The sequence below is a fragment of the Vipera ursinii genome, assembly GCF_947247035.1.
Source record: "Vipera ursinii genome assembly, chromosome: 1".
Taxonomy (NCBI): Eukaryota; Metazoa; Chordata; class Lepidosauria; order Squamata; family Viperidae; genus Vipera; species Vipera ursinii.
The window spans coordinates 272725840-272746754 of NC_139512.1; the positions used below are offsets into that span (position 1 = coordinate 272725840).

At 38.2% G+C, this 20915-nt stretch overlaps 1 protein-coding gene across 3 annotated transcripts; it reads right to left on the reverse strand.

The window, feature by feature from the left end:
* Positions 1–511: 511 nt before the first annotated feature.
* Positions 512–19926, reverse strand: PPIL4 (peptidylprolyl isomerase like 4). Of its 3 annotated transcripts, none has more exons than XM_083372354.1 (13): positions 19902–19926; positions 16755–16822; positions 16396–16460; positions 15136–15253; positions 13574–13716; positions 12844–12940; positions 11584–11700; positions 10445–10569; positions 9246–9312; positions 7910–8021; positions 6784–6880; positions 5170–5308; positions 512–1724 (listed from the first exon to the last, which is right to left on the reverse strand). In XM_083372354.1, exons 1-13 carry the CDS (start codon positions 19909–19911, stop codon positions 1506–1508), a joined length of 1377 nt encoding a protein of 458 aa, XP_083228480.1. In that variant the 5' UTR covers positions 19912–19926; the 3' UTR covers positions 512–1505. The 3 variants fall into 3 exon arrangements, with proteins under 3 accessions (XP_083228480.1, XP_083228479.1, XP_083228481.1); XM_083372353.1 differs by lacking the exon at positions 19902–19926 and adding an exon at positions 18604–18718; XM_083372355.1 differs by lacking the exons at positions 512–1724; positions 19902–19926 and adding exons at positions 4471–4581; positions 18604–18718 and having other exon boundaries at positions 5095–5308.
* Between the last annotated feature and the right edge of the window lie 989 nt (positions 19927–20915).

The following is a 20915-nucleotide window of genomic DNA, read 5'->3' on the forward strand; positions in this document are numbered from 1 at the left end:
AATGATTTCTTACTACACGAAGTATGCTTTTCCTTTTTCAGACTAAAATAAAATTACAATTTGTTAGGATCCAAGGGCTACATGAACCTCTGATTTGCCCATTCTGATTTAGAAACATTGTGATGTTAACACAATTGAATTCTTTCATTGCACTGTTTAATGAACAAATAGTCCATAGAAAATGTCATGCATTTGGGACAAATGTTTTAAAGGAGACAATCTAAGACTCATTTACAAATCACTTGCTTTTTTAAAAAACTCGTAATAGCTGATGAGAGGGTCTAATTAAAAAAAAACTTTAAAAAAATACTCTTTTAAAGATTATAGCTGTAGCTATAGTTTAACCAGCATGTTTGTTGATACTGTCTGCTTATATGGACAGGTAGTTACATCTTCCAGAACATGTCATTGCCATATTTTGGTTTAGATATTTTGCGTTATAGACTCATTTGCTTTCATAAAATGAATCTAGTTAGAAGGGGGGGAAAACCCTACCACATACGTATAAGGAGACTGATAGCTTTTTTTATTAAGAATGTACAATTTTACATTACCAAAACAAAGCTAAATTTTAAAAAGCTGAATCCAAATACAAAACCCACAGGATTTGCTACAGCTTCCTAACTGACATAGATTTACTGATATATTTGCTGAAATAGATTGATGTTGCTATATTAGACGGCAGTGAAACTAAAGATTTGCACGGGGATATTGCAGCTAGTACAAAATGTGGTAGTCGTTCTTTTGTGGCAATCTAGGTGTGTCAATATTGTACACTGCTAAATAGTGCAAAGTGAGACTTCTCATTTTCTCTCTGAAACGACGGGTATTTAGAGCCACTTCAATGAGATAAACTCTTAACAGTACCAACTGCATGGGCTAGTACGAATGATGAACTATGTATCGTACTAGTGTATATTTCTATTATATATATATATTATTTATATACATATACATATATAAATATACATATATATATATATATATATATGTATATGTATATATGTATATATGTATATGTATATAAATAATATATATATGTGTGTATATATATATATATAAAACTTCAACATTATCTATTTGTATAAATACAACAGGGAAGCCTCAACTGGCAACAAAAACAGATCTCCCTCATTCATGTAACTATACACGCTTCACTCACTAAGTTTCCTATGAGAAAAAGGGAAGTACATTCATCCAGTATTGAATAAAGTCCTTTTAGAGTTAAAAGCGATTTAGAATTCCTTTCTGGCAGTAACAGTAGCAGATTGCTATTCTTAATAACCCAAACGCTGCAGACTCCTTGTTACTGTACTGTAGCATGAATTTCTCTTAATTTCTCTACAGTCTGCAGTTTTTAAAGGCAACAAACATAACAGTACAATCCACCCAAGGAAGATATCCTCCCACAGAACTCCATGAGGCAGAATCAGAGGGAACTTGAAGACCTTTTGGAAGGGGAGGCATTGGGCAGTTTCTAAGGCAGACAAATGCCAAGAATGTCCTTATTTATATTTGGACTTTTCCTTATTTTTGGACTTTTTGGGATTCCTGTCTGACTTTTTCTCTTCATAATGGTCTCTGTCCCAGGCTTCCTCGGAATGCTTGTCTTTAGACTTTTTGTGGTGGCTTTCTCTCTCCCGAGAACGGCTCCGGCATCTCTCTCGCTTGTCACTTTTTCTTTTCTCCCTATTGCATTCTTCTTTGTGCCTTCGGCTAGGCTCCTGAGAGAAGAAGGACGAAAATGCGGTTATTTGCATTGATGAAACAGATGAGCAGAGAAGAGGAGCAGGTAGAGCACTAAGAGTTTTCAAATTCTGCCTGCTCGTTTTCATGCTCGTCTTACAGAACGAATAGCAACGCACCAATTAATTCTAAGTAAATTATGCATTGCTAGACCTTTAATGGAAACCTCTGGGAAGAACAAAATAATCTATCCTGCATACGTATACAAATATGTGGGTTTGTTTTTTTTAAAAAAAATATGATTTGAAGTGTAAAACAATTTTTCCCCAAATTATTTTAATATAACATTTTAAGCTGCTTTTATTTCCTATTATGTTTCAGTTTACTCAATTTGGGATAATATCAATTTATTTTGTTAAAAAAAATAGGAAATATAAAAACAAAAAATTAGAAATTGCTGTGCTTTGTGATTTTATTTATTTATTTTATTTTAATCCCATTTATATCCCGCCCTTCTCCGAAGACTCAGGGCGGCTTACAATTTAAGCACAAATCAATGTGCTTAGCAATAGCCTTCATTCTATGTATATGCCTGCTTATTAGGGCTTTCGCCCCCCCCCCAAGCGGCATTATTACAAAGTCAGCTTAATTGCCCCCAACAATCTGGGTCCTCATTTTACCTACCTTGGAAGGATGGAAGGCTGAGTCAACCTTGAGCCTGGTGGGATGCGAACCTGCAATAATTGCAGGCAGCTGGTGTTACTTCAGGAGGCATTAGCTCACTGCTCCACCAAGGCTCTTTTAAAATTTAAAATACAGCATTAGTCAATCTACCTAATGTATGGTTGCTGACTTAAACAGATAATTTTATCAAATTAAGGCAGTGACTGTCATTATTGGAGCCAATTGCAGACTTTTTTGAGTACCTCCAAAGAAAATTAACTATGAGGGGCCTTATAGTTAATTAGTACAGCAGGAGGTGAAGGTAAAGGGCAACTGCATTTATTATTAGCAGTGTTCTAATATCTCAGGGGCTGCCACAAAGAAGAGGGAGTCAGGCTATTCTCCAAAGCACCTGAAGGAATGACAAGAAGCAACGGATGGAAACTAATCAAGGAGAGAAGCAACCTAGAACTAAGGAGAAACTTCCTGACAGTTATAACAATTAATCAGTGGAACAACCTGCCTCCAGAGGTGGTGAATGCTCCAACACTGGAAGTTTTTAAGAAAAGACTGGACAGCCATTTGTCTGAAATGGTAGTTTCCTGCCTGATCAGAGGGTTGGACTAGATGACCTCCAAGGTCCTTTCCAACATCATCATCATCTATATTCCACTTCATTGATGTTTTTAGACAGCACTTTAGAACACTATTAAGTCAACAGGTTCTGGTTTCAAGGACCTTGCATTTTACAACTTATCAAGAGAACACTATTTACCATCAGAAGGAAATAAAATTTCAGGTAAAAAAGACATCCAAGTGGAAATGCACAATCAGACAACTAGAAACCCAGGACTGTATGAAAAGGGTGTACTCAAGAGTAAAGAGTGTGTGGATCATAAGCAAAAAAATCAGTAGTTCTGAAAAGCCTGAAATTCGATGAATTACTTGGAATGCTTGGTGGAGCAGTGGGCTAATGCCTCCTTAAGTAACACCAGCTGCCTGCAATTAGTGCAGGTTCGAGTCCCACCAGGCTCAAGGTTGACTCAGCCTTCCATCCTTCCGAGGTAGGTAAAATGAGGATCCAGATTGTTGGGGGCAATAAGCTGACTTTGTAAAAATGCCACTTGGGATGTGTGTGAAAGCCCTAATAAGCAGGCATATACATAGAATGAAGGCTATTGCTAAGCACATTGATTTGTGCTTCTTAGATTGTAAGCCGCCCTGAGTCTTCGGAGAAGGGCGGGATATAAATGGGATTAAAAAAAATGCTGAGGGAATATTTAATAGCCAAAAACAGATATCTGATGAAATTATATTGGAGATAAAGCCAAAGGTTTCTTCTTATTTGCAAATGCATAAATAAGAATATAGCAAGACAACTAATTTAAACTAGTATCAGGAACAGTGCATAAAATGGCAGGGCAGAGAAAGAAATTGGGCATATTAAGCATACAAGGAGTATCACAGCACGCAAATAACTTTTTAAGATTTAGCAGTGAATCTGGCGAAGACAACACAGAAACCTCCTCCAAAGAGAAGACAGCAATGCAAATAGTGAGGCCATAGTAGTCAGTGGCTTATTGTAAGAACATGGGGGGAAAAAAGGACATGGGAGATGGCTCTTCCCTTCTTTCTCCTTTCATTCATATAAATAAGTTAATTAGCTCAGTAAATCTTTTACACTGCAGTCTTCATTTAACAGCTCTGCCATCACTGCATTGCAAACTATTGCCCCAAATTTGTGTTTGCAACGCTACAGAGCAGCTAAGCAACAGTAAGAATCTCTAATCTTTTCCAAGCTGTCATAAGGTTGGGGGGGGGGGAGAGAGGGGATGAGATTAATTTTTGATAGTAACTAAGAACATTTTCGTACATCATAAAAAAAAACCACACACACAGAAGCTAACAGATCACAACTACATTTTCAAAAGGTCACTTGTGTCAGATTCTTAGCTCAAGCGTTTTTTTTTCTTCTTTTTCTCTACCTATTGGCAAAGTTGAATTTCCTGTCTTTTAATTGAGGTCATATTTTAGTTTTTCTAAAATGTTCTGCAGAGCTAAGGGGATTTCCAGTAGAGTGCAGAAGCCAAAAGAAGACGTTAACAACGAGCAAGCTCTGTATTTGAAAATGGGAATGTAGAGAGTAAACTTTTCATCGATGCTGAGGCAGCAAATAGGATAACGCCGGAATAGGATATAAAGGGATGGACATCCTTAAATGCGGGAAAAGCCCTAGGCCCTTGTTCTGTACCAGCCTGCTACCGGCCCTGCAGAAAAGGCAGGGACAACCCCTTTACAACCGGCAAGAGGCTGGAATTACGCCTGCCAAATTTATAGCTACAAAAACAAACAAGACACGAACCAAGAAACAGGAGCTTTAAGAAACACAAACTATCCAAGCGGTTGCCTTCAGCAAACCAGCCCTCCCCACACATTCCCCTTATATAGAGTTCAGGGCGTGGCTTCTCTCTGCCTCCTTCCGAGAAGCCCCATTGCCTTCCTCTGTTTACTCCTAATTGACTGCCTCCTGCGTCGGGCGTCCTTGAACAGGGCCAGCTGTGGGTCATCTTCATCCACACTGTCAGGCTCACACAGCTGGGTCTCCGTGGTGACCAAGTGGGAGGGGCCTGGCTGAGGGCTATCATCAGCAAGATCTTCAACCCCCTCAGCAAGGTCTTCAACACCCCCCTCCTCCTCTGAGTCGTCCGACCCAACTGCCGAACCCACAGGCTGACCCTGAATCACAACAGCCCTGCTCTCTTCTCACAGGAAGGAACCAATTAAAGATAGCATTCCAATAAAAGGACAAACATTTAATACTTTGTTTTTTTTGCTCCTCTTCTCCTCCTCCTCCTCATCAGTGTTGTCTGAATGGTAATGCTTCCTCTTTTTATCAGAGTGCCTGTGGCTGCTTCTGGCTTCCTCCTCTTCATTCTCCAGCACAAGATCGTATTTGGAGCTACGGAGGTCTGTTAAGGAAAGCGTGACCAATAGCGTTGCCAGAAGGCAACGGGAGGCGGGAGGGAGAGAGAGTCCATAAATGCAGACACTGTATTTGAGCCAGTTGACCAGCGAAGGGCAAGGAAATAATTTGGCGGCACCCCTCAGACGTAAAGGAATCGGCTAGCAAATCATCCCTTTCAGGATTTCTTTGCAATGATTTTGCCAAGCTTTGAAACGCACCATTCTGAATGGAATTTTTTTTTTAAAAAAAAATCATCCAGTTCTTACGTGTGGCCATCAGAATCCCAGATTTTTCTATTTCGTAACTGTTCTGAGACATAACTAGGCAGCGGCCGAAAGATTTCTGCGTGGTAAACGGATGGCAACCCTCCACTTCGCAGCTTTACTTGTCAATTTTCCTGTATGACTCAGCCAGAATGCAAAGCAAAACTGTCTTTATATAAGCAACATTAGGACTTTGAAAGAGGGAACTGAGAGCGACACTTAATACACGATCTCCCCAATTCACAAGAAAATGAAATTTAACTAGGAGGATCTATACTATAGCAAATACACTCACCACATGGAAACATATATTTTTTTTTGCAACTGTTAAAACAATTTTGATTCTGGCCCCAATTAGACACTGCTCATTTCCTACATAATACAATTATCATAAAGCCTAAACAGGCCTTTAATTGAGGTTTCTCAGAAACACCTAAAAGAAGAAGCACTTGCCAGTGAACTCTTGATTTCCTAAATCTAACTTGGCTCTTCACTAAATTTTATTTATTTATTTATTTATTTATTTATTTATTTATTTATTTATTTATTTATTTATTTGATTTATATACCGCCCTTCTCCCGAAGGACTCAGGGCGGTGTACAGGGCAATAAAAATAAGAATACAGGATACAAGATTTAAAGTTAAATGATTGTGCCCAATGTGGTAAGTTAGTTAAAATAATGTTAAAACCCCAAACCCATCAGGCCATGTATGAAAGCTGTATAACAAGAGAGCTTACATCACAGCCCCAAGAAAATAAGTTTGGAAATTAGATGCGGGAGTGCAAATCCATCCATTAATATAACATTCAACATTAGATCTAGAGGTATTTAGCAATCTCTACAAATACTTTTAATATTGGTGCATAAAGTAGAATAATACGCATATCATTCCATATTCAATCTGTTCTGAATAGTTCCATATACATATTGAATGTTATATAAGGTATTGTTCTACTTATCTTTCTACTTATCTGAAGACAAGGATGGTGTGCTGGTTAAGGTGCTGGACCAGGAGGAGAAGACTTGAGTTCTAGTCCTTCCTTAGGCATGGAAGACAGTTGAGTAATTTTGGACCAGCCACACCCTCTCAACTCTGGACTGGGAGGTCAAGAAATTCTTCTATCAACTCACAATCGACTAACACGACTCTGCTTTTTAAAACAACTACGATGCATCATGCAATAATTTAATTGTTCAGGATACTCTTGCTTGGGTTTTGCTTTCTCTTTCAGACTTAACTTAGAAGTCTTGCTGTGGTCTTTTTCATATTCTTTGAAATCATCCTTGGTGTATTTCCCACCTGTTTATATAAAGAGAAGTAAGCTGGCGTTAATTTTGAATGCAAGGTGGTACGGAAAGAGCCATTCATTATTGCTGTGCAAAATAAACCTTTTTAGGGAGGTCCTAATGAAATGGTAAAGGACATGGTGGCTCAATGGGTTAGGATGCTGAGCTTGTCGATCAGAAGGTCGACAGTTTGGCGGGTCGAATCCCGAGTGCTGCGTAACAGAGTGAGCACCTGTTACTCGTCCCAGCTTCTGCCAACCTAGCAGTTCGAAAGCATGTAAAAATGCAAGTAGAAAAATAGGGACCACTACGGTGGGAAGGTAACAGCGTTCCGTGCACCTTTGGCGTCTAGTCATGCCGGCCACATGACCACGGAGACGTCCTCGGACAAGCGCTGGCTCTTCGGCTTTGAAACGGAGATGAGCACTGGCCCCTAGAGTCGGAAACAACTAGCACGCATGTGCGGGGAAACCTTTACCTTACCTTTACCTTTAATGAAATGGGCTCCAAACAGAAATAATATTTCAGAAACAGTTAAGGCCTCCGAGAGGCACCTGTCACGAGATCCCATGCAGAAATCTAAACAAATAATTTGTGCTGCTTTGTGCTAACTTTTTTTTTGATAAGCAGAGTAGAAATAGTCTGGTTCGCAAAGGATGCCAATTCTAATAATGGGCACATACACCTTTTGATCAGATTCAAATAGTTTGAGCTACTCCATTTCAGTCTATTAGCTACACCATTAATGCTCTTAATACTGATAAAGCCAACTCCATAGTCAAAACTTCCAACATTTCCACATGCATTTATTTATTAAGCAAACTTAGCATTTTCTACTTAGCATCTTTCTATAATTACAAGATTGAAAAGTAGAATATGCACCTTTATAAATGGTTAATTGGGAAGGGATCGTATCTGAAGATATTTCATGGTCAACAAATCTATATATCTGACAAATACTTTCTGTGTCCCTCCCATTGCCTATAATATAAGGAACTTACAATGGGTGGAATTAATAGAAATAATTTATACATCTTGTTACCTTTTCCTTTCCATTTCACCTTTGCAACAGATTGGCTAAAATCAACATGTATTCGCCTGTCGTCTATTAAGACATTGTCCATCTTAAAGTAAGCTTTCTCACAATCTTCTTCCTGATATATGTTTCAAAAGAAGTATAATTAAACTTAGAAAATTTATAACCACTCTTTGATGCCATCATAGAAGTGAGAAAAGTAGTTCTTGCCATAAAAATTTCTGACAGCATTAATACTGCCTAGCCTGCAGAGTCAGCTTAGGATGCACAATTCCAATGCCTTATTGTTAAGTAGAATCTGACTTTAATATAGAACTCCAGCATTAACACACTAGTAGTTTCAGTACTTTACAATTCTTACAAAGATGGAATCACAGTTACTTCTTCAGGTTTCCAGTCTGTGGCTATGTTCACATGACAGGCTGAGCCACAAATTAGTCTATATTGTAAATTACATTGTAATTACATTGTGAACTTGTCCATCGGGTTAATTAATTGTTAATGAGAAGTTACCCACACTCTCTGGCATATTCTCCCCATAGAGGGAGAGGTGGGGCTTCACTCTCCTAGCTTTCTGAAAATATCTATATCTAGCTGGGAGCATCCAGTTGTGGGGCTGGTTAGTGCACTGAAGACCTTCCTCCTACCTTTTAAAAATTAAAAATTTTAACTATCCTTGCCTTATTTTAAATTTTTATATTCATTTTTTATGTTTTTAACATTTCATCTGTACACTGCACAGAGACGCTCTGTGAGGGAAACGGGCAGTTTCTAAATAAATAAACAGAGTGAATAATGGTTAGGCTAACCATGGGTGGCCAGGTAATGCCAATAAAACCAGCCTATAAACCAAGGGATCCCAAAAAATCCCAAACACATTCACGTGTTGATTTTCGGGGGTCATTTGATTTTTGTACATAATGGTAAACAAGAGGGAATCTTCCCTCTTAATCATTTATTATGTATATTTCAGAAGATGTGAAAAGCCCCATTTTCCCCTGCTAATTACTAAGAGTTTCTAACGGACGTTTCGCAGCATCATGCTCTTAGTTCTCCCCACTTAACCATGTTGCCCATTGTACCTTATTGCATTTCATTTAAAAAGGATGACGTGAAAGGGTAATTAATAATAATTTTAAAAAGAACAAAGTGGTTTCCAGATGTAAATGGAAATCTAGGAAGTACATCAAAGATAGGGAAAGGATATGCAGACTAAAAGCAGGAATTTCTTCTCCTAATGCTTGGAACTGATATATTTCAAATGCTAAGTGCTCTTTAGTAAAATTGTACATAAAGCATTCATTTTGGTTTATATTCTTATACACTGTATATAGTTACACACCTTTTCAAACTCAATGAAGGCATAGCAGAGAGATTCACTAGTTTTCCAATCTCGAATCACTTCACAACTGAAAAATCAACGCATTTTGTTCAGGAAACCATACAGATAGCAGTTGTATATCACGCAATATTCAGATTTTTTTTTTTTAATAAGCCATGGAAATCGTCCCATAGCTTTCACGGCACTCAGTCTGTGGAGGTCCTCATCAGCCACTATGGTATCAGAAGTTACAGTATGGATAAGAATGTGTGAGTTTAGTAGAACTACAAACAGAAGTCTTGCTTTTCACTTTCTATCCTATACTGCTACCTTTAGACCAGACATGTCAAGCTCGCAACGTCACCTGATGTCGTGCAATGTATTGGAGCTTTTTCTCCATTGCCTGCAATGGGGTGGGCGCGGTTTCCTGATGACGCGTCTGGCCCACGGGCCAGCAGTTTGACACCCCTGCTTTAGACCTAGGGATTAGTTTCAGGGTTGGACCAAGTTCTAACTTAGTTAACGAGGTCAGTAAGGATCACTGGGTTCAGTTTCAACATATTATACAATAAGCTTTAAAAGTGCATTCAGGTTAGCCATCACACTGAATTAGACAACCACTTTCTGACATCATTGATTTAGGATACAAAAAAGCCATTTAAAAAACCTAAGGAGAATAGACATACATATATTATAATAAATCAGAAAGAAAAAGTGCTGGAAGAGTCTACAGTAATTATTTTTCTAATACTTAATAAGTGGCATTGTAACAGTTGGCTCTCAGACTAAAGATTCAAGCAATCATATTTGATAATTCACAGTTCTTTCTTTAGCAGAGAAGAGGCCTGTCTCCATCCCGGAGCATTTTACTGTGAGTGAAAGACTCAAAATCCTTACCCTAAGACACACATAAGTATATTGAGCTTAAATTGAAAACTTGCTGAACTTCCCCTATCACTATTGTTTTCATCTTTTTAAAGTCTGCTAAAGAGAACTTTGTAAGATTCCCCCCTTAGGAAAAAACACTTTCAGATTAGGCAATCACCAAAGGTCTGAAAAGTATTTCTATCGATACAAGGTAATATCTATATTAAGTGTATTGCTAGGCTAGTGTGACTAAAAAAAAAAGTTCCTTGTGGATTTTTCACTAGCAAGGACTACATTTTGCACTTTTTATAAAAGGTCTGCTAATGTTGCTTTTGCAAATGTTCAACACTTACCTTTTTATAGAACCAAATCGGGAAAATATGATTTCAAGGTCTTCATCGGTTGTCACAGGATTAAGTTTGCAGACAAAAAGAACGTTTTCAGGTGGCTTGATATTTGCATCAGGTAAGTCTCCAACCTGGGGAACAATGCAAGACAGATTACTTTATTTTGCTTTACTTTATTCCAACACTCCTACAATTTGCACTAATGGGTACACATTATCAAAAGGACTCCCATTTTGTGAGAATGTGTACAACGTGAATATGCTATTCAAGGTTATTCTGAAGCCTTAAGGATGGAAAAAGCAGATCTTTCTGTTCGATGACCTCTCTCTGATGAGATGCTTAAAAGATGATAGTTTTCTTAAAAAAACAATAGGCTCCTGAGCTACAACTGAAATAGCAACTTGTGAAGAAGTCAAGGTTCATCCATCTCTTTTTTTCGTGCTTCTGACTTCAGAGATTCTACAAAGATTAAGGACTGATTTATAAGCAATAATTGTGGTGTCAAGTTGTAACCTGATTTACTAATGAATCATATGTTTACTTTCAAAGACCATCAACAGAAGAAAAAACATTACAGAGATTTATCAATTTAAATGCTTTTTAATACACCTGATTCATATATTTCATTAAAAAAGCCCAAGATTACAATAGATGATATTAAACAATCCTTATTCATGTCTTGCAATGAGTAGGGATTACTAAAGTTTTCATGGTAAGACATTAAAAATATAAATTCTATGTATATATGTATACATATGTATAGGGGACGCGGTGGCTCAGTGGGTTAGGATGCTGAGCTTGCAGATCAAATGGTCGGCAGTTTGGCGGGTCGAATCCCGAGTGCCGTGTAACAGAGTGACCGCCTGTTACTCGTCCCAGCTTCTGCCAACCTAGCAGTTCGAAAGCACGTAAAAAATGCAAGTAGAAAAATTGGGACCAATTTTTGGGACCACGGTGGGAAGGTAACAGCGTTCCGTGCGCCTTTGGCGTCTAGTCATGCCGGCCACATGACCACGGAGACGTCCTCGACAAGCACTGGCTCTTCGGCTTTGAAACGGAGATGAGCACTGGCCCCTAGAGTTGGAAACAACTAGCACGCATGTGCGGGGGAACCTTTACCTTTATACATATGTATATGTATTTACCATTTCCAAGAGAATAGCCTGTGTTTTTGCTTCTTTCTCTGCCAGAATTTCTTCCACTTCATCCGTAGTCCTTCCTTTGAAGTCATCAATTTCTTCATCGGCACCTATTCTCCCACTCTGTCTTATTTAAAAACAAAGAGATAGATATTTAATACGGTTTAGAATGAATGCTTCATCTTTTTATAACACTTTGCAGCAGCGACCTGAAAGTTTACCACACTTATCATGCACTGACTCTGCCATACCTTGCAGCGGCTACTTACCTGCCCACCAGCATCCTTCTGAGCCACCTGGGACTTGCAACTTTCTGCCAGCTTCTCCACTAACTTTGCTTGTGGAAGCCAACAAGAAATTGCAAAGAAGTCCTTGCCTAACAACCCATGATTCTTGCTTAATCACAGCAATGGGAAGTGCTGGGATTGCTGTCACTAAATGATGCAGTCATGCGATATCGCACATTACAACTGCGTTACTCAGCAATGGAAATTCCAGATCTTATTACCGCTGTTAACTGAGGACCACCTTTACTAAGGTTACACTTCTGCAGAAGGCAGTTACAGATTTCCATTCATTTTTCATTCTTCCCCTTTCGTTATCATTTTTTTTCTTCGTTATCACCTTATCATCAGATGATAATTTTGTTCGCTACCCAGAGTAACTTGGTGAGATGGGCAGCTAAATAAATTATTAAAAAAATGAACTTAATGTGCACCCCTGTGTAATTGCCATATACATTATTGGAAGCGTAATTATGCACATCGCCGCTAATGATACTTGTGTAATGTGGCACGGTTAGCACACCTTCTGTTTTCCCACAGAAAACACAGAGATCAGCAGTTAGTAAAGACATAGATGTGCATTCTCAGCAGGCACGTGCCTGAATTATACTTCTAACGTTGTTCATTATTTTGCAGGAATAATGGTGTGCACTCAAATATTGCAAAAAAACCCAGTATATATTTAGAAAAGAATACTTGCAACTGTTGCCATTGATATTTTTCCTATCTTGAAGCTGAAACTAAGATTCTATTGAAACTGAAGAATCTGTATTATTGCCAATGAAAAGGACACAGTTACTTTTATTGAGCAATATGTTCCCACATTAAAGTCTTTTTTTTCCTCCAAGTCAAACATGACCCTGGGCCACTGTGAGAACATAACAACAAAGTTCTATACATCTGCAAAATCAGCAGGTACACTAGGGGAATATAAACATATTTCTTGATTAACTCCACACTCAAGTTAAAAAGCAACACTCACATCCAATTGTTCTTTGGTAGGTTCTGGTGAACGATCTGGTATTGCCAAACCAGGGGGATCATCAAATGGATCATCTAAGATCACCGTATGGTTTATCCTAAATAGAAAACATATTCAGTTCAAGATTCCATTTCACAATAATTTTGAATATTAATTCACTGCTGCATCAAAAAACACCTACACAACAAAACTCATTTATCTGAAAACAAAATCTATAAGTTAAACTTTATTTTAAATTTGAACACTGACAGAGGGTGCATATGTTACTATAAAATTCAGACACTATAAAATTACACATTAACTGAAAGCATTCATCTGGCTTATGCTGAAAGGAAATTCAACAATTGCCTTCCAATAACAACAATTGCCTTCGAATTATATGAAATTTAGTTCATAAAATTGTTCTCTACTACCAAATATAGTTAAGGACTAATGTCATACATGAAAGGTATGATGGCAATAGGTTTAGGGGAGTTTGAAGAAACTCTTTTACCTCATTACACATAATTCATTTATGGAATTCACTTCCACAGCAAATGTTTAAAGAGTTTTGAAGTCATAGTAAATAGATCTATCAAAACTTTAGTGGTAATAGCATAACAATAGGGAAAACTATAGCTCCTTTTGATTTGGGTTTTGGAAGCCTTTGATAGACACAACTTTTGTTTAATCCAGCAGAATTTTGCTTACACTCTGCACTTTTATCAATTGTAGAAGATTTAGTTCATACCTGATGTCTTGATATGGAACAAAATCCTTATCGACAAAGGACTCATTAATTTTCATCAATACATCCATGCCTTCTGATACTTCACCAAACACTGTATGCACACCATTCAGATAATCTAAGCTTTCTCCTGTAGTAATAAGAAACTAAAAAAAAATCAAGAAAAATAATGAATTGGAATTGACAAACTAATGAAAATCTTCACCTATTCCATTTCAGTCTGTTGATACATTAGCTGATTTTGGATTCATTCACCAGAAAACCTTCTGATGTCACAAATTTTCTGTGAATTTTAGGCACTGAAGGTGGTGTCATATTGTGATGATTTCAGTCTTTCCTGGAGATTATTTCTGAGGCAATACAAGAGTCAATTGTTTGTTCTCTACAGGAATTTTGTTTAGAGCTCCTCCAGATTCAGTGCTATGCTCAGGTTATTTGACTTGTCATACCTAACCATGTTGAGATCTAGTTCCACTAAGGTTTTCAGCAAACCCAGAAAACAATGTAATCTTACAACAAATCTACCATCGATGTAGTTGGTATGGCTGAATAAACTGAAGTTCAGTTTGGATTATATCAAAAGACGTCACCCAACAGTGTGAATTCACCCAATAGTGGAATAGTGGAGGAGTGGTCCATCTGCCAGAACTAATGAACCTTTATTGTCAAAGTACAACCATGTATACATTGAGATTAGCTGAGCCTCCCTTCGTGCTCCCACCCCCCAACTCACAGCGACAACAAACCTCCTTCTTATTACACCATGTCAGCTAACTGCACAACACACCGGCCTCGCAAGTCAATTCTGCATAAAGTTTAAAAAAAAAATTCCCGTTCAAAAGCCTAACAGCCCACAGATAAAAGCTGTTTTTCAGCCTGTTGGTGTGGCTGGCTATATTCCTATATCTCCTACCCGATGGTAGGAGAGTAAAGAGTTACCGTCCAGGGTGTGAGTCATCTGAGAATCTTCCTCACTCTTCCAAGGCAACGAGCCCTGGCGATGTCATCCAGTGGTGTCAGGGGACAGCCCACAATGTCTTGTGCTGTGCTCACCACCCTCTGTAATGCTTTCCTATCCGTGGCTGTCAGACCAGCATACCAAACCACAATACCGTACGAGAGGACGCTCTCTATAGTAGACCGGTAAAAGAGGGAACAAATTATTTCTCAATTCTTCTTCCATACTGTTTAAATTTGCCACCAGAGCAAATCAAGCAGAAGAAGAGTGGAAATAAAGTCATGAAAAATCTTGTTACGGGAATAAAAATCTACCTAAATCATGCTGGCTATGATTCAAAGCTGACGACCAAATTTCTTGCTTTAAGTGAGATCCATTATGCCTCCCCTATCAGTCAAAATTGTTTGTACACCTAATTCCATGTTTATGAATAGTCTTGGTCAATTAAAATATGAAAGCATCTGGTTTGCTAATACTGCAGAAAAAACATATTTTTCCAATGTAATTTTTTTCCATTTTGTTTTTTTTAATATAATGTCACATCTGTGCTTTCAACCTCCATATGTCCTAATATGTTGACATGACTTTTCCAGATCTGTGGACATACCTGAGATCCATGCTGATCACCCCCATTGTTTACCATTGACACAGTTCCCTTTTTCTTGTGTTTAATTCTCGGTACTTTCTCCGCTTCAAAAAATCTAGCTTGATCACCATACAATTTGCTGAAACATGTACAAACAAATTATCACTCAGAATAAATTGCACAACTTTTAAAAACTAGCCGTATGAGAGAAAAGAAACTGCAGTATAGTGCATGGAGAAGTACAAGTTGACAGTTCTATTCATTTTTAACACTTTCAGAATCAGTTATATAACTGAGACTTTATATGTGTTTATTTTTCATATCACCCCAATCACAAGACTCTTGGTAGTACACAAAAAACTTTAATAATCTTCATAGCAATATATTGCATTAATCTAAAACCAGAATAAGACACCATACACACATAAAATTGCATTATGTCTCGCCACACATATACAAAAAAAGCCCATCTTAAGTTGCTTCTGAAATGTCTACTATATTGGAGCAAATATAATTTCCAGGGAAAGATTCTTCCATAACATAGTGACTACTGTATAATTGAGGCAATTCCTTCTCCCTGACTTAGCAATCGCAATAGCACTTAGATTTATATACTGCTTCACAGTGCTTTACAGCCGTCTCTAAGCCAGCGTTTTCCAACCTTAGGAACTTGAAGATGCGTGGACTTCAACTCCCAGAATTCCCCAGCCAGCATAGCTGGCTGGGGAATTCTGGGAGTTGAAGTCCCCGCATCTTCAAGTTCCTAAGGTTGGGAAACGCTGCTCTAAGCGGTTTACAGAGTCAGCATATTGCCCCCAACAATATGGGTCCTCATTTTACCAACCTCAGGTCAACCTTGAGCTGCTTCAGCATCAAACTGCTGGCAGTGAACAGTGAGTTAGCCTGCAACACTGCATCCTAACCACTGCGCCATCACGGTTCTTCAAGGAAATGAAGAATCACTAAATTATTTTCCTTCAGATGGTTCATATCAGATGCTCATATCAAGACATTCTAAGTAAAAGCTGTCCTTGGTGCCAAGCCATTTAAGGCTTTTTAGGTTAAAACCAGCAGTTTAATTTTTTCCTGCATCATATGTTGACCAAAGTGATTGATAAACTGCACAAAGACTTTCACTATCAAAGTTCATGATTTATTCCTCTTGTTCCAAGAAGATTACCAATAGGTAATCTAAATGAATGCCTATGCCAAGAAGTAATAAATTCTGCTATATTCAAAAAGTTTTATTGACTATGCAAATCAAAAGTAAACAATGTTTACCAAAATATGGATTCACCTCCACGACCAGTCCCCAGGGGGTCTCCAGTTTGTATGATAAAATCTCTCTGAAACAATGCGGAACACATATAATTTATTATTTAACATAATTTAAAAAATCCTCCTCATGTTATTAAGAATCTTCTCTGTGTGCCAATAATTACATAAGGCAGACTATGCTATTATTTCTGTTTTACAACTGAAGAAAGGAATTTAAACATACACATGCATGCATGATTAGGAAGAGGTCATTTAGTATATGTATTTCTTAGATTAAAATTGTATATCTACTATGTAAGACTCACAATTAAATTGTCTTATATATGAAGGAAAAGCAAAGGAAAAAAATCAGATATGCTTACTTGAATATTATGTATAAGGCAGTAGTTGTAGTATTTGGTCTTGCAAAGTTTCAGGAAATTTAGACAAGCTAAAAGAAATAAAGACAAGACAATTGAAACAGCTATGGCCTTTGCCTAAAAGAAGCAAGCTATTCTTTCATACAAATTCAATAAAAAATGCCTAGCAACAATCCCCGGTAAGTTTCATGAAACAAATGGCACACCATGAATAAATGTTCAGATTAAAATGACAGAGAAATATTATCTATTTTTATCAAATCTTATAGAAAAAGAATATTGGAAAATGCAGGACTTATTTTCAACTAAGCAGTCCATTTTTTTCTATATATGGACCTTAGACCAACAATGCATGTTATAAACTTTAAAGGACATCTATGTTAATGTGCAGAGTGCCTTCCGTTCATATTAAGCAATCACAGCATGTTCTAATACATCCGTCTTCCAACCTTTTGGTTTGCCTCGGTTGCACTGAATGAAGAGGAATTGCCTTGGGCCACATATAAAATAATTAATGTATATAAATCACATAATGTTAAAAAATTATCATGGAGGCCACATTGCTAGCTGTCTCAGTCCACATGCTGGACACACCTGTTCTAATATTACCTTATAGTGTCATCAATGCATACAGTGCTTTACAAAGTGAGAAAAAGCAGGCTCCTGTCCTAATTCCCAAAGTTCAGTACTATAAGAGGTACAAAGGAAGGTTAAAAAAGGCAATGCAGGGACAAACAGGACAAAATATATAGTAATTCAGTTAGACAAGGACAGGATGTGGACTAACCATTAATGCAACATTTGGAAACATGCAAGCTTGTTAGAAAGCATGGAGAGGCAATGAGTTATCTTTTTATACAGGTTTTATTTCTATGCTTTAATAACATCCTGATACATAAGAAGTTTAAATCTGAAGCTTTTCTTGCTTTTTATGGGGTAAGGAAGGGTTTTGTGGGGTAATCAATGGGAAATCAAGCTGCTACAAGTCAGATAGGAGTTTCAATGGAAATTGGGCAGAGAAAGTTATATTTTATACTGAGAATCTCATTAGTCAAGTTCAAAAAGCCAAGATGGAAAATGAGAATTAGCTGTGTTTTACTGTGAAATCACAGTAAAACAAGAGAGGAAAAATTTCATGTACTCAATGCGTGCAGTTGTTTCCCCCCCCCCCAACCAATGCTTTTTATTGAATTCCAGATAAAATACAAGTCCGGAGTACTGATAACTGCCAAAACGGGGATGCCATTTATAATTCTCAAAGTAAATACTGTATAAAGTTATTAAAGAAATGGAGCCACCCTAAGTTTTTTTTAAAAATATATATAAAAGAGCTTTTCCACAATCAGTCCAAGTTCTCCCTGGAAAAATAGAAGACTGAGATCTTTGGATCCCATGTGAAAAACTAGTATTAATTTCAATAATATTAATATTATTATATTAATATTCAATACTATTAATTCCATCACCCTAGCCCCACCTCCCGAGAGCATCGCTATCTCTGGAGTTGCTCCTATTCTGCATTTTGGGGAACTGCAGATTCTGAGGCATCCCTGAAAAATGTAGCGCTTTTTTATTTTATTTTTTTGCACATTCCGCAAATGTTGTGCTAGCTCAGGGGTAGGCAACCTCGGCTCTTTTATGACTCGTGGACTTCAACTCCCAGGACTCAGGAATTCTGGGAGTTGAAGTCCACGAGTCATAAAAGAGCCGAGGTTGCCTACCCCTGTGCTAGCTTCTCCAAGCGCGGTAAACCCTGCTGGAGAAGTATCGCTAAACCGGAATTTTTCTGCACTTGTCCAGAGGTTTCTGGCCCGGAATTTGTCCCACGCGGTACCCGTTGCACTCTCACTACCTCTCGGTCTCTCCTCCGTGTATAAATCAATCACTAGGTCTCCCAGCGTGGTCTCCAGGAGCACAGCCATGGCGCCTCTTCCAGCCGCCTTTCTGATCTTTCCGCCACGGTTTGCTCCTCCACGATCCCGGCATGCCTTGCGCGACTCCCCTTCCTCCCTGGTTTTGACAGCTGTAGACAAGCGGCGCTCTTTTCCAAGGCTCGGTTACCGTAGACTCACGACTGTAGAGTCGCCCTTCAAAGTTAGTTTGGGCACCACTGGCGGACTCCCGGAGGCCGGAAATGAGCGTGATTCCGAGAAGACGGGGGAAGATTTGGCAGCGCTCGCAGGTCCAGCTTTGAACCATCTGGTCTCTAGACAAATCCACTTTCTAATTTGCTTACCTAGCTACTCTAATTGCTATAGGTGCAGGAGGCCCACATGCTAAAACTACTTTTTATCCTGCTGTTTGAAAGCTGTTTGGCAGTTTGATCAAACAAACATCTCAAGCTTTACTTGCTTGCTTGAATGCTACCTTGAATTCTACCCACCAATCCGTTGCACTTTTAACAGAAAGGCAGGCAAACTTCCTCTGTCTGGAATCTCTGAGAATCAGCTTGTTCTGCAATTTTGAAGACAGCCGACTTCAGAAATCCCCTTTCTTTTCTCCCAAGCAATTGGCTTTCTGTCTCAATTAATACAGAATTTTTGTGTGCTTCTTTTAAGCTGCAGATGTTGACTTTTTGCATAAAGGTAAAGGTTCCCCCGCACATGCGTGCTAGTCGTTTCCAACTCTAGGGGCCGGTGCTCATCTCCGTTTCAAAGGCGAAGAGCCAGCGCTTGTCCGAGGACATCTCCGTGGTCACGTGGCTGGCATGACTAGACGCCAAAGGCGCACAGAACGCTGTTACCTTCCCACCGTAGTGGTCCCTAATTTTCTACTTGCATTTTTACGTGCTTTCGAACTGCTAGGTTGGCAGAAGCTGGGACGAGTAACAGGCGCTCACTCTGTTACGCGGCACTCGGGATTAGTTTTTGCATAGAGATAGATAAATCTGAGAAACTAGAAGGAACATTATGTTCAGATCATATTACAGTGTTCTTTCCTCAGAACATGTAGCTTTCTTTCATGTGCAGAGACCCTTAAACAAGCAAACAGGAAAATAAAACATACAGGGTGAAATTATATATGTCTGGCCTGGCCAGCCTTTATAAACCTCTTGATTTAGTGATTATGAAAACTGGTTCAGAATTAAAGTTTTAGTCAAGATAATTTTTCTTCATTGCTTAAGTATCCATATTTAAGAAAATAGCCTACCTTTGAGCATGCTTCACCAAGGATAAACAGATGTATACTATCTTTCAAATCCTAGTAGTAGAATGCTGATCTTTTTTATATATTATTTTCTTCCTCAGGATCAATTCTTTCTTCATACCCTTTTGGTTATTCTTTTTACTAGCTATGTAGATTGGGAGGTAACTAAAAGTTTGCATAATTCTAGAGATGTTTAAAGAAAAATATGGTTTAAATATTCATTTAGCATTTGATATATCATAGTATTGTCTCTCTATAAAACCAACAAATAAAAATCCAGTGTTTGAGTACTAGTGGCACAGCAGCAATTCCCACCAACAAGCAGAAAGGCTTAGTGTGTTGTACAAAGCCAACCAATTATGGTTATTCAATAAGCCATGACTGAACCATAACTTTTCTTATATATATCATATATTAAAGTAGTTCCATATCTTCTCTTTTGGAGAGTCTAGAACAGCGGTTCCCAAACTTTTCTATACCCCGCAGCCCTAGAACGCTTCTGATATATTCTCACACCCATTACAAAAGTAATAAACTTATTTAAACAAATTTTGAATGACGTCAACATAAAAAATAATTTTGAAACTTCTAAACCCAAGTTTTCGCACCCCCTGGAATATCGTCTTGCACCCCCAGGAGGTGCAAGCATCTGCGGTTGGGAAGCCCTGGTCTAGAAGCTTCCATATATTGAGACAGACCAATCAACCATTTACTCAGTAGTGACTCAGTGACTTCAAGGATTAAAGATTTTCTTTTCATAGCCCACAAGCATCATTTCAGATGCTTGAAATTGAACATGAGACTCTTTGAAATCAGCCCTAGGAAATATTCCCCCAATCAGTGATTACTGAATTAAAGGCTAGTTGTAGATGTGAAAGGCAATTCATATCTCACAGGGATGCAATTCATCTCTTCCCCCATCTCTCATGTTTTCTTTTTATCATTCCTTCCTCTTGAACTGCCAGGTAAACAGAGGGTTTCTGTCCATTATGACAGATTTAGTTACCTCTGAGGGAG